The 26,737-nt window shown below is 44.1% G+C and overlaps 1 protein-coding gene across 1 annotated transcript in view; it reads right to left on the bottom strand.

Annotated features, from left to right (window-relative positions):
* Positions 1–21,020, bottom strand: part of ext1b (exostosin glycosyltransferase 1b) — a 131,699-nt gene extending 110,679 nt beyond the window's left edge. Inside the window, exon 1 of the mRNA XM_006794331.3 lies at positions 19,138–21,020. Coding sequence (XP_006794394.1) covers positions 19,138–20,081 — 944 coding nt within the window. The 5' untranslated portion in view covers positions 20,082–21,020. The remainder of the gene's footprint in view (positions 1–19,137) is intronic.
* Between the last annotated feature and the right edge of the window lie 5,717 nt (positions 21,021–26,737).

The raw sequence follows: 26,737 nt of genomic DNA, 5'->3' as shown, positions 1-26,737 counted from the left end.
CAGTGTCACTGTGGGTCCTTAAGGGTTAATATAACCACACTACAGACGGACAAGCGCCTGTTTTTATGCGTTGTGGTTAGCAGCAACGACGGTGTCCGCTTGTTTATGTTCCACATAAACCTTTCACAATAAAGCTCCAGATCCTGTTGAGACTTTTCAAAATAAACTGAATCACGTGAAAGAGCAGATCATTTACGGATGAGAATTAAAAAAGAGCCGCCAGGTGCTAAAAAATAAACCGTAGACTCAAACGTTAGAACAGGCTTTTCCCCGCAGCACGCCGTGTAATAAATACTCACAAAGAAAACGGTGGCCTTTACAACTTATGTCTAAAAATGTATAGTTTCATGCATCGGTTAAAACACTCGACTCCAGCTACATGACGCGCAGCTGGAAACACTTCCTGCAAGACGAGCTGCCCGAGATTCACAGAATTTACAGAAAATGTTACATTTTTGTGATTTATATCGTTATCGGACGATAGAATTCTTATATCGGGATATGAGATTTTGGTCATATCACACAGCCCTACTATCAAAGGGTCGCTACTAAGAATCCATTTTTAAAGGCAGGGAAACTGGGAAACACACCAAATTACACCTGAACTGGACTGAAAATGAGTGGAGAAAGAAAGAATCTGCTTCATTTTTCAGTGTGGGAACATCTTGAGAATAAAGGCCAGCCAACATCCAAAGAGGAGCTTTGAAGGTCCTTAAAGAAGCCTGGAGAACTATTCCTGAGGAGCGCTTAAATACATTTTTAAAAAGAATGCCTTTGAGCATTCAGGCTCTACTACAGAATAAGGTGACCATGCCAGATATTTTAGTTTCAAGCTCATTACAACTGTACAGACTTTTACATAATGTATTTCATGTATGTTTGTACGTAACACATCAATTTATTGAAACCTTTTGTTCATGCAAAAAACAGATGAGAGGTGGCTCGGGACCTTTGCACAGTGCATGTATTTATCGTGTTTAGAATGATCTGCTGATATCGAATCATTTGCATCTTCATAAAGATCCATTTCCTCTTTAGACTCCCACCCTAGAGAGAAGGCAGATGATATATCACATCCTGAGGCCACGATGCATTAGTAACATTTCAAAGAGGATGCACAACTGAAGCCAGCACAGTTTACTCCTATCACTTATGCTCCTCGTGGCCTAGTTGATTATCCACATGCATTTTACCCCACTTGCAAAGCGCTCCCCTTGCCTCCGTCCTTGCTGAAGGCAGTAGTGTACACATACGCTACACACTCATACAGCACGGCCTTTACGTCAACAGTACTCTTTAGAGAAGTCCTTAATTAATATGGGCAGAGCAGAGGTGTCTGCCTCCACTCAGAAAACACCCCAGAGAATGAAAATATGATGTTAAATGAGCTCTGGACGCAGCAGAGGTTAGCGCTGACCACACTGGTCGGAGCAGCTGTTTGCCTCCGTTATGTTGTGGTTTTAAACAAACACTGTCACACGTGTGTACATATACATACATATTTATACACGCGCACGCACAGAGCGGGTCTGTTTCTCTGTTTTGGTCGCGGGTCTGTGGTCGGGTAGGGTTCAGCAACACACATGCTCTCTGTTTATGTTGTGCTCTCAGGCTTCCTGTGGTCTGAGCCGCTCCGGCCCAACGCAATCTGCAATCTGAGCACAACATTTCTCATCGTCTGTAACTTCTTTCCTGCCTTACTTTACCCATCAGGCTGTACTTTTAAAGTCATTTCTCACTTCCTTTTCTCCAAGCTTCGGCGTATTGATTATAACCCCAAAATAAGTTCTGTTTATATTTGGATGAACGGCGGAGATAACCACTCTTTGGGGGTCTTTTTTTTGGATTGTGTGTATTTATGTGCTTTATTCATGCCTGTTGGAGTCCCTGGCTTTCTCTCCTTTCCACCTTTTCCCCGACTCGCTGTCTGCTGCGTCTCATTCTGCGCTCTATTGTCGGAAGCCAGTGAGTTTACGGGGTTGCCGGCCGGCCTGAAAACATAAACGAGGGGTCGGCGTGGTCGCAGCCGAGCGTGACGGATGCAATAACCCCTGCGGCGGAAGCACCCATGTGCTAAATTACTGCCACAAATGTTCTCCCATCATGCTGCGGCAGGCCCATCTCGAGCCTCGACTCGCTTTCTTTTTTTTCCCGTTACATAATTGCGCCTTGACCAAGAGCATCCAACAACTAATGCTCCAGTTAAAGGTGGGATGAGGTTGATAGAAGATTGAGATTGCTAGTATACCCAAAAATGAATCAAAATTGCTTTGGTTTTCCGTTTGCTCGTGGCTGTCAGACTGCAACCGTGGTGTCATATAGGTGGGTTTCCTCAAAATAACTCTATAAAAGTCAGGATTCGAAAAACGAGTCTCTATAAAGAAGCTCAAATTCCACAACTATCCTCAGCATTTAAAGTCTGACAGACTAAAAGGTTTCTCTGTGATTTATATGGGATCTCCAGCTCCAGACCAAAGTCTTATGTCAAAGGCAACCATCATGAGTCCAGCTCGTGTTTACTTCCCCGCACTCGATCACAGGATCCGTGCAAGAAAATGCAGCAAACAGTTAAAGCTGTTTTGTTTGCAAGATCTGCAGCGCCTCCTCCTCTGGGATTTCACCTTCCTGCCAGCAGCCACAAACACCTATTGTCTGTGAAGGCCATTCACTTTGCGCCTCCTGTTCAGATCGCCTCAAACCCAGCCATTCATCACCGGGAGAAGCTGAAGCCGCACCCGTATCACATTGGCTGGAAAAGACGTACGACTGCCAGAGTCAGATATCTTGTGAACTCCTCGCAAGAAATACGAATAAAAAATTCGAACGATATGGATTTCTGAGGCTGCGTGCTATTTTTAGAACATTTGTGGGTCTTGTTGTAAGCTGCCATGACATGCAGCACAGCAAAGCAGGGCGAGGAAACTTAACGCTGGCATTAAGAGTTTCAAAATCCATCACGGGTGTCTTAACGACTACGCCAACATAAATCACTGACACGCTGTCGAGAGCATCGTGGGGCATTTAAACTTTATACTGCCATTCAACCTGTCTCACCTTCCCTGAAGTAAAGGTCACTGCTCCTACTGTCATAAGAAATTATAACTTATTCATGAAATTCACAATCAGGCTTATTACGCTGTGAGGAAACAAGCCGTTTGAGTGCATTAAACAACAATGGCTACATAGTCAGTGAGTGGGGGTGATTGCTGATCATCAATCTGAACTGATTATCATAATGTTACCTTAGCATTTCATCGGATAATGCGGGGAGAAACAAAAGAGGTTGAACTTTAAGTTTAAATAGTACTTTCCATTTTCAGCAACAACGGGAATTTGAGGGACGTAAGGAATAAGTAGTATTCATAATAAATTCAACCACAGAATACCGCCAGTCAGAAACAAAGGGATAAAATGTGCAAAACGATCCAAAATTCAAAGATGTTTAATTTCTAATAAGAGGAGTTATGTTAACTAATCAATAACCCAACTAATGTCTATGCTAATATGATCAAGTGAGAACAGCGTTAATTCTGACCAGCCTCGGCATGCAGTGCAATGCTTTTGTTTTGTTCTTATTTGTTTCCATGTTAGTTTTCGTTAATGAAGTAGATTCATTTAGTTGTAGTTTCAGTTAAGGAACATGCTTTTTACTTTAGCCTGCTCACAATGGCTGCTGTCTTGCAACCCACCTCTGCCCGAGCTCCTATCTTATCATCTCCTCGATATCGTGTGTGCCGTTACTGATGTTTGCCGTGCCGTGCTCTGTGCTCAAGTGTCTTGCTGCTGCTGTATCATGTGGAGTAAGGCTGGAGAGGTACCCACACAGATCTCTACCATCAATTAGAAATGGCTGCAAATGCTATTACAGTCTTTTGATTATAGCAGTCCTCACTGCGCTGCTAAAGGGACTCTGCTTTACCAACACAGTAACTAACATATGCGCACAAATGGACAGCAAGGCGGGAATTAACCCAGAACATTGGCCTTTTATGCTCTTAGTGACCACAGATATACGTGCTTTCTTACAGCCATATTGATTCAGAAATGACGGATGTGCTACTACTAGCTATTAACTGACCCATTAACAGAATACACTCTGATCCTAGCAGCTACTTTGCCACGGATGAAACCTTCATAAAAACAAAACACATGCATAAAGCTTTCTGAATAAGTTCTTAGCAACATCAAGGGATTTCATACGATTTGCTCTCTACTCCAAACTGACAGCAGTGTTTCATATACAGTTAAAATAATCCTTCACTGCTGCACGGCTCAGTGACCAAACACACCCGACCCTGTGAGCGCAGTGTTCGTGCATGCCCGCGGATCCTGACTCTACTTTGTCGGTGCAGGCTGCACATCATCATGACAGTAAATGAGCATGAATTAGAAGAGAGGAGTTATAAACACAACACACCTTAAAAAAGGTCGTTGGTGGCCGCCCGCACGCCTTTCACCGTCGAGCTCGGTACAATAAACGGGCTCATTGGTTTGCGGGCCAGATTTCCCCCTCTCCACATCCATGTTTATTTTGTATGTATGCACATGTGCATCCATCCGTGCGGTAACAGCCTGATAAGGAGTGACAGCCTGACACATTATGGCCTTGATAAGGTTATGTTGGGTAATGTAATCTGACAATCATTAACTAGACAGTGCAGTTGCTGCACTACCAGAGTGACCTTAGAGGGTAGAAACGCTTCGGGATGTGATCATGATATGATAAAAAGCTCCCAGAAACAAAAGTGAAAATACACTAAAATCATAAACTAAACCGTGCAGAACCTGGGAAAAGAAAAAAAAAGAAAAGAAAAAAAACAATGGCTCTTTGTGAATGAAAACATTTACAACCTATTATTACACATTTACAACACTTTCACACATCACTGATATCTATACATCACCCTGAAGTGTTTGTTCCAAGTTAACTGACTAGTAAATAAACATTTCTGCTATTCAAAAAAATAGAGATTAAGAGACTAGTTTCAGATTCTAAATGCGACCTGCTCATATCGATTTTTATCAGCTCTGATTTTCTTTCTGAGAGCTATAACTGATGCATATTTAAAAAACTATTTTTAACGCAATCTATTAATTTCCTAATAAAAGAAATTATTGAACAATTTCTCTCAAACTGCAATAAGTTACAGGATTTTCTCTCACTGAAACAACTGAAATCAAAGTTCCCTGCCACTGAAAACGGGCACAAATAATTAACTGAAAATGTGCCGCTGTACACCCTCCATTACCTGCTGACATATTTTATCTCACCAAACAAAGGCAGGTGCAGCAGAGTAAGATAACAAAATAAATGCCAGGTACCTCACCTGACAACAGAGCATTATTATTATTTTTTTTTCCTTTTTCTCTTGTCTCCATAGTTTTCCTGTAGCTATTTAGATTCATTGCTCATACCGAGGCTACTAGCTTGTGAGCTCTGTCCATGTTTGGCTGGGTGAGGATAATTTGTAGGTAAGTTTTTTGTGGTGGTCCCTCCACAATTCACTGTGGAAAATTTTAGATCTTCACTACCTGTGAGGAGGTTCCACGCTAACGACGTATTAGTGTGTGGTTGCGAGTATGCGCGCGGCTATTTACTTGTGCCACTGTGCAAACATCAGCCAAGCGTGAAATGGACTTCCTGTAAATTGGACGTAGGCGCAGGATGGCCTCTGGGTTACCTGTCAGGGCTGGGAAAGTTAGAAATTAGCCAGCGTCGGTGCCTGGCTGATCATTCAGTATGCACGATTCCACATTAAATACTTTGAGGGAAGTTTATTTAATCCGAAAACACGCATTTACATCACATAAAACACAACACTTCACAAAACATTAAGTTAAAAGTCCCACATGCTAATTAACTGAAAATAGGCTTTAATCATTTAACAAAAGGTTCATATATGTGAAAGTGCAGCATATGAGTTAAACAGTATAATACGCTGGCACCAAAGAGGCAGGTGACAGCTTTGAAGTGATTAGAAGATAACATGGCTAGTGGATGCTAATCCCACCCTAGCGCTCTGATTAGCTTGGAAAGCGAAGGTAATCCAAACTTGGCTCTGCTACTGCTCCATGAGCCCATAATGAAAGGATAAAATAGTGGGTAGTTACACCCGTAGTACGGGACAGGATGAGGCACCAATATTGCCTCCATCTATTAATCCATTAAGGATCTGGTGGGATTTGACAGAGTTTCTAATCTTTCACTCAAATTTACAAACCACGCTTAAATTTTTAAGCTGCACAGAAATTTTAAGTGGCCAACATTGGACTTTTAGTTACTATTTGTCATCCATTCAGCATTAAAGAGCAAACAGACATGGGAAAACTGAAATATACTGTATATCAGTAAGTTTTAGCCATATTACTGCAACAGGGTATTGAATTGTTTTAAAGTCTCTGAAAAAGCAAGAAAAAAAGAGAGCAAATAGGCACAAAAATTAAAATTAAATTTTAACCTAAAAGAATTCTGAAAGATCTCCGTTTTAGACTGTGAGATTAAAAAAATGAATAGAAGAGTCACACAGCTTAGTGAATGGTGAAATGAGAAGGCGTGGAAGCTTTCTACAGTGTGGCCAAGCCTCAAACCTCCTCAAACATGTTATAAAGATGATTGCAGCCTTTTCCTGTTGTGTGTCGAAGCACCTACTAAAACACTAAGAGCAGAGACTATGATCAATGCTCATAGCAGCTTAGCTTAAATCTATGTGATCTGTACACAACACAAGGGTCTATGCATGTTATATCATCTTTAGGGTTTCACTACCTCATAACTTAAAATTTAACTCAGCACTGTCTAAACCTTTGTATGTATCGCGCATTGCTTGAAACTGTGCAATGGCCTAGAGACTGGTTGGCAACTGGATGGCAACAACCAGCTGCTAGGGAACATTTAGCATTACCAGATCGTTTCTGTGAGGTCGCAAGCAGGCGCTGTGAAATTGATTGCTAAGCCAAAGTCATGCAGACTGGTCAGCAAACCCCTGGTAACAACTGGTTGGTAGGGAATTATGTGGCTACAAAAGGTTGCGTGTCATCAAGGTGAAACTGGTCACAAAGAAGTGATCACTCGTAGTTTTAATGGAAGACACCTAGCAGCCAAAGTCTTAAAGTTCACACAATGGGTTCATAATAAGAAAAAGAGGTTCTTTAGGGATATTTAAAATGAATAATGCACTGCAGATCTGGTAGGGATGATGTAAGACAGGGCTCTAGCCTCAGCCATCCCAACAGATATGGTGGCTGGAAAATGCAAAGCACCGTACCTATTTTTTGGAGGAGATGTAATCCGTCTGTTCCTGTTCCCAGAAACCTCCCCTGAGTTGTCCTCTAAAAAGTTTATCAGCATCAAGTGATGCCGGTGCCTTTGAGGCTCATTTGGTCTCGCTTCAAACGCCACATTAAATGCAATTTATTGAGTAATAAATATTCTCTGCTTCTTGGACCATGTGAATTCTGTCAATTCGCTCAACATGAACCCACGCCCCCTCAATAAAACAACAAAAAACAAATAAAATAGCCCTTAAAGGTCACTCTCAGATAGTGGGTAAAATTTAAATGGAATTTATCTTGTTGGTCAAAAGAGAGTGTACAGGAAGTCAGATTCCCCCATGCAGCTTAGAGGAAATATTTGTGAAATCCAGAGGTTGCCCATACCCTTGAGAAGACGAGGAGGTTGGGCTGTGCTGTGTGACTGGATGTGTCTGTGCAGACATGCTAGTTAATATGGAAAGGAAAAAAAAAGAAAAAAAACATGAATAAAAACTCCTTTTGCTGATACATTATTCATGTTTGTAGCTTCTAGGGGTTCCACATGAGTGGCCACAGTTAGAGTTAGCACCGGGTTTCAGCCAAACAAGATGCTGCACAGTACGTGGGAGGGTGGGAGTGGGGTGTGCTTGTATGTCTGCTTGCGGACAGGGATGGAAGAGGCCGGGCAGGAGGTTCGCCTGAAGGCTTAAAAGGAGAACATTCACAGAGGAAAGCAGGGGGGAAGAGTGGGAATGGAAAGACACACTACTGAATCAGCACTACTTTGCTAAAGGGAACACACACACACACACAGGCCTAGAAGCATACACAGCCATGCACATATGCATATGCAGATGCACAATTTAACACACATACAGCTCAGACTGCAGTGTAAATGTAGCACATACTTGTCTGGACTTCTGTCTGTCCCCTTGTGGGCTACAGTGCAAACACTTCACAAGAGGTGAGCAATCCTCGGCTGTCTAGGCCACATGATACACAGAAAGATAGCAGGTATATTCGGACTTCACTAGCTCATGCTTTCCTTAAGCTCCTGAAAACTCGGTGATCCCAGTAGTATACTTGTGTATTTATAGACTGTCAGCTATGTAGCTATGGGCAAATACTCTGTAGTCACCAGATACTCCACAAACTCCTGACTGGACCCACTAGCTAATACATGTGCTTTCTTTCACACAGACACACATGCAGGACCTCAAACTTTGGCCCATAAGCTCAATAAAGAGGCAATGATACAAAAAAAGAAAAAACACTCTGCAGGCTGGAGTCTCATGTTTGAAAAGTGTTGGAAAGGCACTTTTCAAACAATTTTTTTGTTCTTTTTTTTTTTTTGCTTTTCATGCAAATACAAGTATATGAAAAGATTTGAGCTGATCTAAAACATTTAGATCATTTAACCAAGTTCAAATTAGCATTGTGAAAGTCGAAGGAGTATCGTGTCGGGCTATTTCTGTAACCTTCCACAGACGATGCTCTGAGATGCAGTTTGAACTAAAATGAACTTAGAGCTTCGTTGTAGGATGTTTTTAGTTCCTGCTCTAAGATAGCTAAATGGTCCTCGTTTGTTTGAGTACCTAACATTAAATATTAACCAAAGTGTAATTTCCAAATTTGCATTGAAGCGACCAACACTGCCGCCAGCATTTATACCTCTACGGGCTGCGCTAACGTGTCATGTAGTTGCATTTCTGGGAAAGGTTTCAACAGGGTTAGAGTTTAACAGTGGCATAAATTCAATATAAGAGTGAATGATCCGGGCATTAGAACATGTTGATTGGTTGAATACATAGCACACATGCAAAACTGCTAAAGTGTTAGCCAGTCTGTACATGACACTAATGTACATACTATGAAGTTCAGGTTTTATTGAATATGTCAAAGGAATTACGACCCAAGCTAAGCTTGTACACCAAGCTTGATATCGCTTGCATTTCTTTTGGCAATCCAAGTGCAAGGAGGAAAAAAAAGCCCTTAAAAGGTATGTAGTTCTCAGTGGAGCTTCCCAGTGGGCAGTTCCTTGCACTGCTTGGTCTGAATGTGCATCCAGGTAGTGGAAAAAGGCAGAAGACCTCAAATTGATGTTGTGTTTTTCCAACAAACATAATTAGTGTGTGGGAAGTGAGTGGGAAAATGAGAAAAAGACAGGTCATACAGTTACATACTTTCCTTAAGCAGGCAAAGATGAATAAGCCTAAAGCCGCCAACAGCCGGAAAGAACACATCCATGTATGCAGCCGCTCAATATGTGCAACATGAACTCAACCTCATGTGCGTGCAGTGCATCTGTCTCCTAAGCCCTTTCCCTTAAAAATCACATATTTGTACATGTGCACAGCGAAGGTGCAGGAAGTCTTAAACTGATGGCCACTCAACAGATTCCAGCAGAGCAGCGGGTATTCAAGTCAAGTGTATCTCACCTCGGGCTGATGCTTGATACTGCTGTTCAAATCGTGTACCCTGATTTTCACACTCAGTACTAACTGACCCATTTACCAAACGTTTTCACTGCTGCCATCCACATTCCCATCTTATTACAGGATCCAAATGTTGCATAAGATGAAGGATCCATAGCTTCGCTCATTAGTCCCTCTTCAGATAAAGGCACTACTTGCAAGCGACCTAAAAAAAAGACACTTTGAAAACAAAGCGCTGCCATGTCCCAACTTTCTGGGGAAATAAGCACTTCAATTCACTCCCACAAGGAAAACACACCTTGTCGAGCTGCTAAACTAAGCAGGATGCTCTGCTGTTCTTTCTGCCGCACACTTTCTTGCTTTTCCCTCCCCACACCTCATTTTTCTGCTTTCCTATTTTCCCCTCAGTGGCTCACATTCAGAGTCACTGGCTTTCCCCACTCGAGTTACCCATCCTTTACTGACTTTTTTTTTCAGGTCTGCTTGTATGGAAAGGATGCAGTTGGATAGGCACCACCAGTCATGACGCAGCAGGGCAAAAATGAAGCCACTGAACAAGAAAAAGCATCCTACAGCTTGGCAATACAGCCACAGAAAGAGCTGCAGATAAAGCAGCAGAGCGCTGACTTACAGGAATTTGCACTTGATCTGCGGACCAACTTCACATCAACCTGTGGAAAAAATTCACCAAGCCACTTATTATTTGAAGTGCCAAAACTTCATGAGAAGTAATCCATTTTCCTAACTTTTCGCACGCATTCAGACTTGAATATTGCCCATGTGGGCTTGTTAGGCTGTGGGAGTGTGAGACAGAGGAAATGACTACGTAAGAGAGGAAGGAGAAGAAAGAAATTGCAGAGAATACGAGTGGGAGTTAATTTGAAATATCCAGCATTACCACCAGCAGCTGCACTTTGTCCTACATCGCCTCTCAAAGACAAGCATGCACTCCTTTGCTTGATCTGAAAAGGAGGCCCTATCAAACTCATGAATAAACACCACGCAACAGCACCGGCAAACAAGCTGCCAGGGAAACTGGGAGAAACAGCGATAAACCACCATAATTCCTTCCTTCCTCTCGGTCAATCACACACCCACGCTCTGGGCATACTGGGACTCTCCTTGGTGAGACCAGATGCCTTCTTTCCTTGTAACCATATCCTCTCATCCTCCACAGCCACCTCCTCCTCCCTGTTAGATTTGGCTAAGCCACTGAACCGTGAAGTGTTGTGAAATCTGCCAAACCAGAGCCTGGTTGTCGATGGCTGGAGCCGTGTGAGCGGCCGCTGTTGCCAGTTGTCGCCCAGGATTTAAAACCAAAAGGAAAGAGATGCAGACAGGAGGAGAGGCCACCGCGGCGGGAGAGCGAGGCTTGATGGAGAGCGGTGAAAATGAGGGAGTGAAAGGGGAGGCATTGGTGTCCCCTCTGGAAAGAGAGCAAATTTCGGCACAATGGAACCCCTCTAGGGGCAGCCCCAACTTTTACACCCTAAGAGTGGAAGTCATAAAGCAAGATGAACCAAACAGGGATAAGAGCCCTTCCATCAGTCTGCCAGGCAGCCCGAGCTGCTCCAACAAAACCTTCTTTCTCTCCTTGAAGCCTTGGCCCCTTAAACACTGAGCCATGCACACATTCTTCAGTGACATAATGCTTTTTTAAGCTATCGCCCTCTTAAACTCCCCCCACTCCAACATCACCACCTCCTCCTCATTCTCCTTCTCTTTGCTCTTACTCAGATTTCCTCCCTTTGCCATTACTATTTGAATATGAATACCAGGAGAGGGGTTAAGTGTTTGTTTTTACTCTTGCGACAGAGAAGTGAAGGAAGGACGCCAACGTATAAGTTGACGCCAAACAATCCGCCGTCCCATTGATGTGCCGTCAGTAGGTGTTTGCCGAACAGTCTCTCGGGGCCGTAAAAGCTGCCATTCTGCAAGGCCATAAAAACTAGCTAACACCCCACCTCCTCCACTCTCCCCTGCGGAGTTGTTGCAGTGTCCCGAGGGAGGCACAGAGCTCCCAGGAGGGGAAACCTGTAACAAATATTGATGGACTTACGGTGTAATCAGAGTGGGGGGGTTTTCCCCCTGGAAGGAAATGTTTATATTTCTACTAGAGGTCTGTGTGAGTGCATCTAAAGGTCATGGTTTCTGCCCACTGATGATCACTGATAATAGGACAGTGGTTGGGTGATCCACAGATTGGGAACCAGGCAGTCATTCAGCCCAAAAGGCAAATCCCCAGGATCACTGGGCTGCCGGAAATCCAGCCACCTCCACACAAACACACCCTATACTGTTTTATAGCAAAACAGTAACAGCTCTACAATTGCAGCCTAACTTACTCAAAGTGAAAACCTGCGTCTACTTAACTAGTCCAGACTAGAGCAAGAAAAGGAGGGAAGAATGAGGGAATAACTGTCTCTCTGTTCAGTTGTGACTTTAAAGGAGATCTTTTTTTGATGACCACAGTTGATACGAAAGCAATCCTAACAATAAACTTGGGAGTCCCACAGTCTAAACACTCATAAAACGCTCCGTAAAGCAATCCTAAATAAATTTAACCCCCATGAACTGCTGCAAGTAACTGGCAGTTAGCAATAAAGTGCAGCAAATATGTGTCAGACGTACTCAACGAATGATAGATATTTATGGGTTAAAGAAATTTAAATCCAAGGACACGTGGCGAGAAAGACTACAGCGACTAACGGTGGGAATGTTGGAATGATGGAGACGCGAGTGTGCGCTCACAGCGGAGTTGTCCTGTCTCGGCATGCCCCCACGCTACACAGACAAAACCGAGATGTGAGAATTTCTCAAAAACTTAGTCGACCAAAAAAAAAGGGAAAAAAGAAAAGACAGATGTCAGAACTCAGTCTCCGTTGCACGAGCCAAACGTGCAGACAGCAGCCGTATCTTCCTTTCATCCCTTCACTGCGGAGATTTTAATGAGAAGCCAATCACGCGTCTGTCCTGATCATCGCTTTTTGCCTCAGCCAGTCACGTACCTGTCTACTTTAATTGAGTTCACGGGGATCCAATCAGCTTCGTTCTCTTGCTCCTCTTCCCTTTCTGTTCTGGGCTTGTCAGAAAGACGCGCAGCTACTCACTTACCTGTCTGCCTGCAAACTTTTTACATCGCTGCATCGGCACTAGTTAAGCCTGAGCACGCTTCAGTTGTGACAGGAAGGAGAAAGAAAAAAAAACCGAGACAGCGAGAGAATAGAGAGTTAACTTTCACCGCTGTGCCTGTGTCTCTTATTAATTCATTCCTCTTAAACACTTCCTGACAGTCCTGGGAAGGGAAGGCGTTTTGATGCCTTGTTATTTCTCACTCTTTCAATTACAGTTACCACGAGCACAACAAGCCCTTGGACCTCTTTCTTTCCTCCAGAGTGGATGTGAGCAGTTTTTAATAGAGAAAATGACGCCAGGGGCTGGCCCACTGCTGTGCTAATTCTCCCATCGATTTTCATTTTGGGGGGAACCCTCCCAGCTGATCAATCTCTCTCCACCACCTAGCCAGCTGCTGGCCTGGGAGGGGGTGCAGGATGTTGCACTTGGACTGCGCCGTCTGATCCGATGTGTGCGTGTGTGTATGTGCCGAGTTCATGTCCATCCGACCCCCCTCGATTCTTCCCCTCACTTGCTTCCCACCCCTCCACCCCTGCCACCTCATCTGAGGCCAGGGGCGGCTTGGCTGCCCTGATAATCCCTCAATGAATGTGGGTCAGCGAGTGGGGCTTTGCCTTCGTCACTCAGCAAGGGGACAGACAGCAGGGTCGCGACCCCAGCCGTCCTGTGCGTACTCGCAAATACACACACATTCAGACAAAGGGCCCAAAGGAGTGTGCACGCACACACTGGCGTGAATAGATGAGCTGCCACACACCAGCAAAACTGCACTGACGAGAACGAGTAGTGAAAGACACACAAATGGAGATGAGCAGAAATCAAATGATTAGGGAATTAATTGAGTTGAAAGACAAGAAATAAATTGGTAACGCTTTTTACAACAGGTGACCTTCTATTTTAGTAAAGACTTTTAAAAAAAGAAAATCAGGACGATGAGTAACTCAACCCTTTCATCTCCTCAGTTATCTTCTAGCTTTATTAGCCTTAGTTTGGGGGGTTTGACTATTGATTAGACAAAACTACGTTTGAAGCTGTTGCTTTGGGCACTGGATACTTGAGATCGATAACTGGTTGATTAAAGGATGATCATTAGTAGCAAGTCTAGCTAGCATATTCAAAAACCTGGTCAACTGATTACAAAGGCTTGTAATGTCTGACAGCAGAGGTTCAGTTCCTAACAGTTTTCACAAGTGCTCCATCACAAAACTGTGTGGATGTGCTAGTTTCCTCTGCTTCATACTTCTGGAAAATGAATATCTTTACATTTCTGACTGTTTTTTGGAAAGAGCTTTTTTCTTTTAGCGACTTGCCCTGCGTGTCACAAAGAGGGGCTGGATCAACTCAACCACACAGGAAGAGGGTTGGAATGAGAGGAGAGAAAGACAGATAGTGAAAGAAGAGGGGATTTAAGACGGATAAGATAACGCAACACAACAAACAGAGGGTTTTGTGTAGTTATAGGCTTAAATATGTCTCTTACACACATGCACACACAAAAAAAAATATCAAAGAGTCCCAATTAAGCTGCACCACATTCAGACTAATTATTCTCCACATCATTAACATTCCCCATCACGAGCCGAGTACTTTATCTAAGAGAGAGCAGGCAATCATGAAATATTCATGATTTATTAATCTGACTACAGAAAAACAAACAATGGCAACCCGGGGAGTGTGACACCTTCTCCTGCCAAACACCGAGGTAAGCAACACGACTGTGTCTGCTACTCGCTCCGCTCTCCAACAGGAGGCCGCTATCAGGCGACGCCGCCGAGCTGACATTCAGGTGAATGTCGTTATTCCCACTCACAATTTTTGTTGTCTCGGTTTTTTAAAAAAATAAACAAACCTGTGTTTAACCGAGATAAGGTGGAAAGGAAATGTTGCTGGTTTTCTTCACTTGGCCCAGATCAGCTACTGTCTCTCACTCTGTGGCGCTGTGTCAACAATATGTCAGACGCCACGTTGTTTTGAATTTAAAAAAAAAAAAAAGACGAAGAAGGAAAAAAAATATCCTATGGAAATGAAACTGTGGCAGGGAGACAAATCACATCGTTGCTTCAGTTCAGTGTTGCTCGAAGACAGAAGAGGGGGGAGAAAGAGAAAAATGAAGATAACCAGAGCAAAAGGAGAGAAGGGAAGAAGGGAAAGTAAAACAGAGACAACAAGGATGGGGAGGGGGATGCAAGAGGGCCAGAGGCCGGCCTCTCTCCCCATTTCTCCCTCTCAGCCTCTCGTGCTTCCAAGATAATTTTCTCAAGTGGGAAAAATTTCTGCTGATGACACAGTTGTGGAAATGAAAATGCCACAGTGCCTGGCTGATGTTACCGTCATTGACTCCTAATGGGAAAAATCCCACTACACGCGCAATTTTCTGGACTCTCCGTTTCTTTCATTCCGACATTGCTGCCATTATTATCACTCGATATCACACCCACTTGCTCATCTTCTTCTCCTTGCGCCGTTTCGAGCACAGGCATTTGCAAACACGGACTCGTTTTCCGTAGCTCCTCTTGACATTCTCGTTCTGTAAATCTTTCCCTCTACCTCTCCTCGTCACTGCCCTCCCTCTCTCGTCGGGGTTTTCAAGTCCCCCGGGTGACCTTGAGCGGCAGCTGCCAGTGAAGTAGCTAAAGTACAAAGTCAATACGAGTCAACAAAGCTGGTTAAGTATTAAATGGGGGGATGATGGCCGCTGCAGTTAGCCGGAGAAAGGCTTCAACGAAGAGGAAAAAATAAATAAAAAATAAAAAAAGGACATGCTCAGTCAGACTTTAATGGAACACTCAATGATAATAAGGATGTACTTTCAGCAATTCACTCCACTGACATTAGATGAGACTATACGTTTGGTTTCTGCAGGATAATCTGCTTGATAGTGAAACAGAGAGCAATTACAGTACTTACACGGTTGATTCACTGCTTGCCTACACACACACAAACTATGCATGCTAGAGACAAAAGAGACAAATGCAAAAGTATGAGGTGTGTTGAAATGATTCCTTGTTTTGTCACATAACACAACAGAAAAAGCTCACACCTGAAAAACCGTGGGGCATGACACATTTAAAAGAATCGGGAACTTTATTTTGCACTCCTCAAGTAACGAAGAACAAAAAAAATTATAATAATAATCCCCAATTTGACGTATTCCTCTACAAAGCAAAGCACTGCTGCAGAATTCCTCCCAACATCAACTTTTTTCAACTGCGGAGCCGTAATAGCCTTTCACTGTCCTCTCCCTGGATTATTGTCAGCAGCCCTGAAAACTCAGTGGATAATGTAGCAGTGAATGGCTCCTTTCATCAGCGCCTGGCCATGGAAGTGGACCAGAGTGACTCCAATTGAAAGCTATTGCGGCTAAGAAAATCAATTGAATAAATGTGTGGAGCGTGGTGCGTTTGTGTCTGCGTGTGATGAGTGTGGGTGGGTGGGAATCGGTTTTGGTACTTATATACCGGCTTCCACTCTGCCCTCCTGCTGCATACCTTTGTAGAGCAGCATTCCTCTAGAAGGCTGTGAGGTCAAAGGTCGGGGAAAAAGAAGAACATGAATTTGGATGCAACACCAACCATGGCGCCGTGTATGTATGCATGTAGGTATGTGGAACGGTGACCGATTTCCTTCAGGTGCAGGATCAACCACTGTCCGCACAAAATACCGCGTGCATTTAAGAACCATTTAAAACTAAGAATCGCATTCTTCGGTGCGATTAATGGATTTCAAATGTTGCTAAAACACAAAACATGTCAGATTAGTTTGCAAAGTGAAGCTATGACTGGTCATGTGCCAGTTTATTCTGACGCATCACATGTACGATCATTCACTTTCATTTTTTAAATACTGCCGAACTGCACTTGTCTGACTTTATAGGACTTGGTTGTTTACAACATCCTGTCACACGGAAAAGAGAAGCGAGTGATTGGCTAACTTACAACCGACACTATCCTGGCTTTGATTGCACTGATTGCCTCCATCTATTTAAAGTCTGTGTTCCATCATATGATTTATTCTTTGGGATCAAACTTTGAATTACTCTGTACATTAAAAGCATCCGGGTACATGCGCTGTGCAGACACTCTGCTTTGGCAGCGGTCTTGCTTCAGCTGCTAACAGCTGCTGTGACATGTGTGTGCATTCCTAAGTTCCTGCACTGCAGCGTCCCCGCATGGCATCGCCTGTCCGCCCTCAGCCTCTGGAAATGAAGCACTGGCAAACACCAGAGGGCCAGCTGCATATAGATCCATTTACCTTGGAGAGCTACGTCAGGGTTTTTGGCACCCAAAGGGCTTTAAATTTGATTAAGAGGGAGGCATCAGTTTGATTAAATTTAAACAGGTTGCTAAATCACAACAAGAGCAAAATTTATGCGTTGCGCCGTTTGTGCCAAATACCAGAGAAAACTAGAAACCTGAGAACTTGGGGAAAAAACAAAACAAAAACAAAGAAGACTAAAGCCACAGAGAGATGTACAGATTGACAGCCCAAATCTAGCTGCACTGTAAATGTGCTGTGTAAAAATGTGATTGGATTTATTGAGTTTTAGTGGGAACAAAAATCAAATACAGCATTGCAGCTGGAAATGAAATGACTGAGATGTAGCAGTATTGATCAAAATTAACTCGACTGTGAAACGCGCTATGGCAGAAAGAATGGGCAGTGAAGACTCAGGTTTCCCTGAACCACTGCCATCAAGCTGGATCAATCATCCGATTACGGTGCTGAGATCTTCCAGAGGCAAAGCCGCCTTTGCGAGAATGAGGCCTGATCCTTTAGCAAACAGAGCCACGAGAGGAGCAGAGGTAGGCTGTCCAGAGCCGACTGGAATGTCAGATAATGGATGGCATATCTCTCCAGGTGACACCGAGCCCAAGGCATCCAGGGAGATGGAGAAGAGGGGAATGTTGGAAGGAGAAGGAAAAAGGGGATGATGAATGGATGGACAAGTGCATGCTTGTGAAGTTTTGTTAGAGCTTTTTTTTTCGCATTACCAAAATGTCTGGTAAGAGGTTTCTGAGTTCATACACACTGGTTCCTGAGTTCACTTCAAGTTCAAGGAAAGTCACTTTGTCTCTCAACCAAGCAAGTGCCATCTTTCCCAGCAGCTCCTTTTTCTCCATCTTTCTGATTAACAGAAAGCGAATACGTCTGTGTTAACTTCCCATATGCTGCCCATCTGTCCTTTCCCTTAACCCTGACACCAGGTACGCACACACACACACAAACACTCACTGGAAGCAATGCTGACAAGTGCTGTTACCACACGCCTGGAGTTTACTCTGGATTCTTTGCAAATGCTAGAATCCACAGGTTGATAAATGCAAATCAAGCAGATGCCACTCACACACAAGTGAACCTGAGCAGTCGAGTTCACCGCTTAATCCAAATATGTGAACCTGAGAAAACATTGCCCCCTATATTACAACATACCAAACACTCGAGCTGCTGATCCCAAGGGGGAATCATTAATTACCACTTCGACAAAACCTGATACCTCCAGAATTAGAGGTAATCAACTGTCCCCAGGGGCTGAATGGAAACCACGCCACTAACTCCCAGAAATGAAAGTGTAATTAACCCATTTTGACTGATTTATTCACACTCGCGTTCAACCAAACATGTTAGGCACGCCAGCCAACGTAAACTACACTGCATGCACCTTCAACTGTGAGAAGCTGTATTTTTGTCATGACTGGGTCATTTTTGCCTCTAATTTCAGAGCCCAAAACTCCCATGGTCCAACTTTCACTTAATTTGCACTAAGTACAGGGTGCAAATCAAACATGCCCATGCATGTCCTTTTAAAAGGCTTCAGTAGGGAGGTGGTGGTGGTGGTGGGATTCCTTCATAGGAAGGGAAGAAGTGAGGGAGGGGAGAGAGGGAAGGAGGGAGGGGAGCCTGGCTGGAGATCTTTTACCTCAGGTAGGAGAGGGAGAAAGGAGCTGGGGTGGAGGGGTAAAGCAGTCAGATATAAACTATGACCTGCAGTTTTAGAGGGGTGGGTGGATTCAAAGAGGTTCGGGTTTTAAACAGGTAATGAATTCAATGGAAAGAAAACTTGTGAATGTTGCTGATCAGTGTCTATTTTCAGTTCTGAAGGACACTTAATGAGTTCATTTGAAGTATTCACACACACACACACACACACACACAGTGCCACAGCGTGAGAACTGTGGATGATGCGCTCCTGCTGCGCAGTTTGGAGTGATGACAGCACAAATAAATAAATAAATAATAACATTTAAAGAAATGTAAGCACAGATTAAAAAGAATAACCAACAGATAATCATTTTCCCCCCTACTTGCTCCAACTTACTTGTCATACTCTGCGTTGTCCTTGTCGCACCGTGCGTCTTTGTGCTTCTGCCAGTCTTTGCCGTGCTTGCAGGTGGTGAGCAGCACCACGTCCTCGGCGTTGTGAACGTGATATAAGGCATTCCTTGTGTCCGAGCCGATGCCGGTCAGGTAGCGCTTCCCCTTGAACACCAGCATGTATTTTCTGAAAGGCGGGATGGAGTTGTACTTGAGGTACCCCCTCTCTCCACCCGTACGCGGGTGCTCCTTGGAGAAGAGGGGGATGGACACGTCAAAGTTGGGCCTGAAGTTCTCGGTGCTGATGCTGGCTTTGGCCAGCATGGCTTGACCGATGTCGAAGCCCAAATCTTCCGTATAGTCCGGCCACGTCCCCGAGTACAAGTTAAATATAAGGTGGTTCCTGCCGTCGTTCCACAGGGGCAGGTTCTGGACCTTGGTCTTCAGGTTGTGGACGTATTGAGGGGACAGCTGGTCCCGGTCCAGAGTGTCCAAACTTAGAACGAACAAACATGCCTGTCCAGGGTCCGAGGTGTAAAACCTGGACCCCTCGATGGTCGATAAAATATTCTGGTAACTCTCTGAGATCTTCTCCCCCTTCTGCTGCGGGTAAACATAAACTTTGAATCCGTTCTTTCGACACAGAGAAAAGTCAAAGCAGGAATCCATGCGACACCTTTTGCCTTTGTAAACACTTGTGTTGATGTCCCTCTTCTGCCTCGGAGATATGTGCAGGTTGTAGTCCGTGGTGTCGGTCTGATCCCAGGGCAGGAAAAGATGTAAAGGGTCCGAGAAGTGAGGCCAGGGCTGCTCGGGCCGGTGCCCGTTTCTGCTGCGGTCATGCCGGCTCCTGCTCGCCGCTGGAAGTTGAACCCCTCCGAGGTAGAAGAGAAGCACTAGACACGCACCGGCGGAGAGCAGGATCAGGTAACGTTTTTTGGCCTGCATGTGTCCTGAAAACAAGGGCGAGTTGTTCAGGAATAAGAAATGTAAAGTGGCCCGAAGTTAGGCTCTCACTAACCCCGACTACACCGCTCCATCCTCCGGCAGCCTCCAAGGATCCCCAACCCCCCTTCTGCGTATTCGGTTCCCAAATCCAGCAATTGATCCAGTGCATGTGGGCGATTTTAGAAGTCTTGTCCCTTTCTCCCTCTTCTGTAGAGTTTCACCATATCGCACAACGCCTAGCAGCCGGGCTCTGGTGCACCCACAAAGATCAGCGCTCTCCGGTCCCTCTCGGACACAATCATATGCAGCCACTCTTCTCTCCTGCACTTCTTCTCACCCTCATTCAGCCTGGCTGCACGGAGGGTGGGGGGGCTATTGAAATGGAAAACTGTCAGACAGCCGCCTGGGAACTCCGTCCTCCCGGATAAATAGCGGCTGGGGTCCCCGAGGCTCTCCCAGACGTAAAGGTACAGCCCGGATTGGATGTTAAACTCGGCAACACGCTGACCGGGCAGTGTAAAAACACGTCGGTACGGCCACCACGCGTGTATCCAAATGCCTCTGGGTGAATTCGTCCGATTCTCCCACACACCCCCTCCTTTTCCCCTTTTTATTGCTCCATGGTCCCGTGTGAGGAGAAGCGGAGAAAAAAAAAAGCCGGGGACTCGTCGTAGCGCAGGAGGAAGCTCAGCGGCACAACTGTAACCTGACGAATCCCTGCATTTCTCTTATTTATTACAACCTCCCCACATACGCGCTCTTATTCAATAAAAAGCTCGTCGGCGAAGAGCCGCACGGCAGGCGAAGTTATCCGGAAGACACGCGGGTAACAAACGGTGACCTCAGACTGACTAAATAGCTGAGAAAATGTTCAAAAAGACGGGATTCCTTGATCCTAGTGTCCAATTACCGAGTGCTCAGTTGTTCCGATTGTTGGTCGCTAACATTCCAATCCCGACACGACGGCAGCCGACGCGACGCCCCATCGGCTCAAAGACGCCGCCGATTGGTCAAACTGTGGGAACGGAAGAGGCGGGACTAGCGGAATGCACCCATTCATAACCGGAGTCTTCCGCATGTGCAAATTATCTAATTGTAAGCCTATATGGAAACTGGAGCTTTGCCAGAGAGAAAAACACTCTCAGTTTAACAGAAGCTGATAGCGTTCGGGAGGAGCGGCTCGTCAAAATCTCGCGGAGATGCTCGTGCTGTTTGCGGCTGGATCAAACGTTTTCTGTTTTACCCGCGCGCGTTATATTCAGTTGTCTCTTTTCTGCATTTCTCCCACAGTATTCTCCGTGGCCTGTTTATCCTTTAACCTGAATGTGCCCAACTTTGATGCTGTAGACAGGGAAAGACTGAAGGGGAAACTACAGACAGTAACTGAACAAAGCAACAGTAATCAAATATTATTGAAATCAGTTCCTGCTAAATTACATACAGTTTCACTTCTTCTTTCTTCTGACATTATTCCCGTTTTAGAGACGAATGTTTTTGTGACTGTCTGTGTGTCATTTGTCAGCGGTGATTATTAATAGCTGACAAAAGAAGTTAATGAGAAGTCAACCAGGTTTTTGCTTGATAAGTGTGCGATACTGCACATTTTTTATCAATCCGATGCCAAGTAAATATAGTGTCAGTATTGCCGATACTAACACCGATACTTTTTTGGGGTCAAATTATGTTGTTAAAATATAAATAAAATAGACGTGACAGTAAGCACAAGAAGATTCAGACATTTTTTTGTAGTGTTTGATGCATAGTTTTTACATTTCCAGTAGTAGTAGTAGTAGTATAATTTAATAATTTATAATATAATTTATAAATTTAATTTTTATACTTTTATAATTTAAAAGTTAATTAATAACAGTATGTAGCCCACTAAAGTTTAGTGGGCTACATACTGAGCTTACTGATCCTATTGCACTAATATCGGTCCAGTACCGATTGCTTCAATGCTATCGATATTTACGTCAGTGCATCCACCTCTGAGAAATGCTCCTTGAGAAGTGGCCACATTTAGTCAGTCACAGATAGACGTGACTCTGTGCACAGCTGCTCCATCCTGTTTGATAGTAGTTTGGCTGCACATGCTTGACAGGATTCCAAAGTGTAGGGTTATTATTAGGGGCTAAGACCCCAAGAACATGAATGCAACTCTGCAGGCAAATATTCGCCTGGTTCTCATCAACTTCCAGCACTGACCTTTGCCAGTGCTGTTAACAGGCTGCTGGCTTTGAGCACGGCTTGTTATTCAGTATTTGTATTTCTCACAGACTTAATAATATTACCTGCAAAGTCCACAAATATAGCTGTGTTTGAATAAATTAATATCATAATTGCTCAGCAAATAGCCTCCTAATTATATGGAGATTTATGGCTGTAAACAAAAAATCTGCTGCAGTCACATTGTGTTGTGTCTCAACAGCCAGACCACCAGGACAGCCGGTCCAAGGCATTTATTTTCTTAAACATTAGCTCTATTAACTCAATGCATGGTCTATTGTTAGACTGGTTTTCATGGAAATCCCAAATCACCTACCCGCAGTCCTGACTGTGCAAAGAGAAGGAAAATCCACTCAAGTAAGATAAGCCCTTTGTAATTTGCCTGTAACAAGTTGTAACACCGATATCACCCAGGACTCAACATCTGCTTAAATGAGTGATCTCATTGTTCATTTGTACCAGGGCGCTAAATGAGAAGAAGTTGTCGGAAGTCAACCCCGAGCCAAAGTTTTCTCGCATCCGCTAACAAACCAAAGTGACACAGCAGAGGCGACCCGCTTGACAGGGAAATTAATAGCGGAGGAGTGGTTCTCGCTGAGTGTCACCATGCCTCATAAGCCCGCATAATCCTCCCTACTGCCGTTTGGTGGCACAACATTCGGGCTGGGTGAAGAGGCCATCCTCATTTTTTATCGGCCAATTAGCTCAGAAGAGGGGGAGTAATTAGCAGGGCTGGCTGGGAGACAGGCCAGGATCCTGAGGTTGGCCAGTGCTCATCGTCAGAATATGTTGGTGATGAAGAGGCCTGGGTGCTGTTCCAGAGTGCTGCTCTTGTCTTCAAAGTTGTCCCGCTTAGTCTGATGTCCATTAGTCCAAAAATGCTTCACATTTTCCTTTATGCAAAATGTGGTTGTTTTGCACCCCAGGTTTAACTCCAATAGTGTCTTCTTGCACCCTTAGAGCATCTCACAGTTGCCATACTTGCAATGCCGCTCTTGCCTTTGTTTATGCCTGGGGGGACTTTTCTCTCTTGATTGCTTGGAACTCTAATGAGACTAAATGACACTGGTTGCTAAATGCCACTGGAAACGAGGATTGTGTTAACCAGAGAATTTAGTGTAATTTGAGACGTGCTCTCTCAATAGAAAGCTTGTATCTTTTGAATGCGGTGCGTGCACATCATTTCACATTTCCGTAAATCAGGTGAGACAGAGAGACGCAGTTGCTTGAGCAGAGGCAGCTGTGTTAACCGCTCACCATCAAAGGCACCACATACCCTCCCCAGTTCATCCCATGTATTCCAACTGTTTTGGAACATTTTGTGGCTGTGTGGTCTCGGCATGATTGTGATGAGGGCTGGGAGTCGTTCCAGTGAGCTTTGCCTTGCTCCGCTCGCTCATCCTTCCTTGTGTATGCTTCTAATATTCCCACCACAGAAAAAATTCCCTGCTACAGTCCCGCTTTTGTCTCGCTTTCCTTCACAGGACTGTATTAGGGTGGAGATTTGTGAAGGTGAGAAAGCCTTTGGTCGCCTGTGAAGCCCTATAAGGTGGATTGTGCAACACTGTCACGTAAAACATTCCTTTTTAATCAGCCGAAAAGAGAAAAAAAAGGGACCTGAAATAAAGAAAAACATGTGCTGATTTTCTTCCTACCCCCTTAAACACAACCCTGATGACAGTGTGGTCATGTGCAGGGAATTTAAGAAGTAGAAGTGACTAGTTTTTACTACCAGGAAAAGAGAGAGGCATTCAAAGGCTATTAGGACTATTTGGGATGCATACGTATGGAATAAAGATTATTAAAGTAATGCTACATAAGTTCACCATCACTAGAAAATGCTTCCCAGTGTGCAAATGGCCAAGTATTTGAGAAGAATATATGGGATTGTAAACCACGTCTATAGAAAAATATTACACATTTTTAACATTGAATGTAACAAATTACCTGTTAATAGCAAGCAAATACATATGCAGCATTACTGCACAGCTAATATGATACTCAATTTGTAGATTTAATAAATGGATGAATTTTTGCTTGTGCAATCTCTACATTTAATATCTTGACCCCTCATTTTGCATTGGAATAAAATGATAAGATGCTACACAGTGTTGTCTAATGAAAAAAAAAAGAAGCAATAATTTCTCTTATTTTAAGCCGTGACTGAGCAAACACGCTAAGAAGGTAGTTAAACAAAGACCTGGATTACCGGTGGACTGACTCTCCTTGCACAGATAAACTGTGTATAAAACACTTCCCCTCAGTGACGGCAAGTAGCCACGATAAAGACTTGCAAATTCAGGCTGCGGTAAACAAATACCCATGGCTGAAAGGTAATCTGTGAGTTCAGAGAGTTTCAGGCAAAAGGAAGACAAAACAGCCTTTGGGCTGCTGCTGATTGGTCGCTGATAAACTCCCCTCAGGATGATGTAACAAGCTCGGCTTGACAAAGGGCATGTATGTGTGTGTATGACGGTGCGCACAGGCTCTTATGCCCCAAAAAGACTGGATTTCAGGTGGGTTTGGGTCCATGCACCTGGCATGCGAATGCACTGGAGACTATATTTTGTCGGCTGTCTGTGTATGCATGTATACGATGAGTCACAAATCTTATTGAGTTTGCTTTTAAAGCCTGTGAAGTCCCACCTAATACCTGGGAATAGAGTTCCACTGATGTACTGTGTAATCTTGGCTACATGGTCTCACTGGGAGTGTGCTCTTCCTGCCGCTTTTATTTAGAAGATTCAGAAAATAACACAAAAGCTTTCAGCGAGCTCTTATTGAAGCATTTGTCTTGTCACCTGCTTTACAATTCCCAAGTGCTATATTGTTGCAAAGTTTGGGTGGGTAAAAGTTGAGAGACACGGAGATGCAAACATATTATAATGAAATGCTGGTCAAAACAGTGTCTGCGTTGCTCAACCTGAGGCAATAAATTAATTCCACATATTCTCATGGCTGACAAACAACAAACGGCACAATGACAAACAGGTCAGAAGTTTAGCTTAAAGAACTGATGAAGCTGTGGCAAGTGAGTGGGAGTCAATCTGGACTTTCTGTTCTGACTGCTAGCCTCACGGACTGCTCGAGGCTACTGAATGCTAAATGGTGTAGCCTTGGCTATCTTTTCAAAGTGCTGCTCATTCCGTGTGTGGGATGCCTAGTAATCTCCTTATTCTTTATTTATTTAAAGCGACCTTTCGACTCCCGAGCCGAGATTGCTTTGGGCAAACTGAGCTGGGTTTAAATGTTCGGGGGTGTGGGAGGGAGGCCATCGTTTGTTGCCAGGGCCCTGAGCGAACCGCGCTCAAACTCTACAGTTTTAACCCCAGAATTCTTCTGGGAAGCGCAGGCTGGCAGGCAGCGGCAAATGAAGCGTTTCAGGTTAGATGTGGTGATAGGTTTTTGTCCTCATTAAAAGAGAAATCCCTGCCACTGCTTCCTCATTTGTATTCCACGGCAATTCATTCGAGGTGGTTTTTGATTTGAGGGATTTGGATGGTATAAGGCCACTGAAGCCAGGAGGAGAAGAATGAATCTTGTAGCTTCATCTTACGCAAAGCCCTGAAAGAACAACTTTACATATACTTTTCCCTCACTTACTTTCCAACTTTGCTATTAAATACAAACCCTCCGCCTTGGCTGAGCAGCAGGAAAGTATTCCTGCATATGGAAGGGTCTAGCCCTCGTCCCGTGAAACACCTATTCTTAAGCACACTTACGGCTGAATGTGCCAATCACTTGAAACATTGGCCCCACTTCAGGGAGCTGAAACATAATGAGTGTCAGTATCATTAAATCTACCGTGCTGATATTAAATCAGTATCATTCAAAGGAGCTCATGCTGATATCATTGCTTCAGAAAAGTGCTGATGCTGCTCTGGGACCTGCAGGCTCCAGTACGAAAGGATTTTGCATCCATTCAGAGATTCTCTAATTCCCCCAGGCACTACACTGCACAGTAATCCACTTAATTTACAATTACCCATGCAAGCCACACTCATATGGAATGATAAATGGACTCAAGTAATCCCACGGATAGAGCTTGTGAGTGTGGAAATCAGACCGTACTGTACACGGTGTGTTCTGTTGTTCCATCATTTGTCTTCATATACACAGCAAGGTATATGCACAAGGACCGCTCTCAGTTTAGTATGCACACCCACATACTGTATTTTCAAATATATATGCCGGACGTACCCCATGTATCTCCCCTGTGCAGACTGCATGAATTCCTCCCTGCCTTTGAGGAGATGCGGGGCTAAAATATGGCTGCGCAGAGTGAATGCTAATGTTTTAACCTCCCTCCTTGTCAGAGATCAGAGGAGAGCTTGCTCTTCTTACCCCTTTGAACTTTAACCTGCTTTTTAACTCTGCCACCCTTTATCTTTGCTTCATCTGCAGACGGAAAAGGTTTTTGATGGTTTTTG

This window comes from Neolamprologus brichardi, chromosome 22, assembly GCF_056152115.1.
Source record: "Neolamprologus brichardi isolate AB-2024 chromosome 22, ASM5615211v1, whole genome shotgun sequence".
In the NCBI taxonomy this organism is placed as follows: Eukaryota; Metazoa; Chordata; class Actinopteri; order Cichliformes; family Cichlidae; genus Neolamprologus; species Neolamprologus brichardi.
This window is presented reverse-complemented; position numbering and strand designations above follow the sequence as displayed.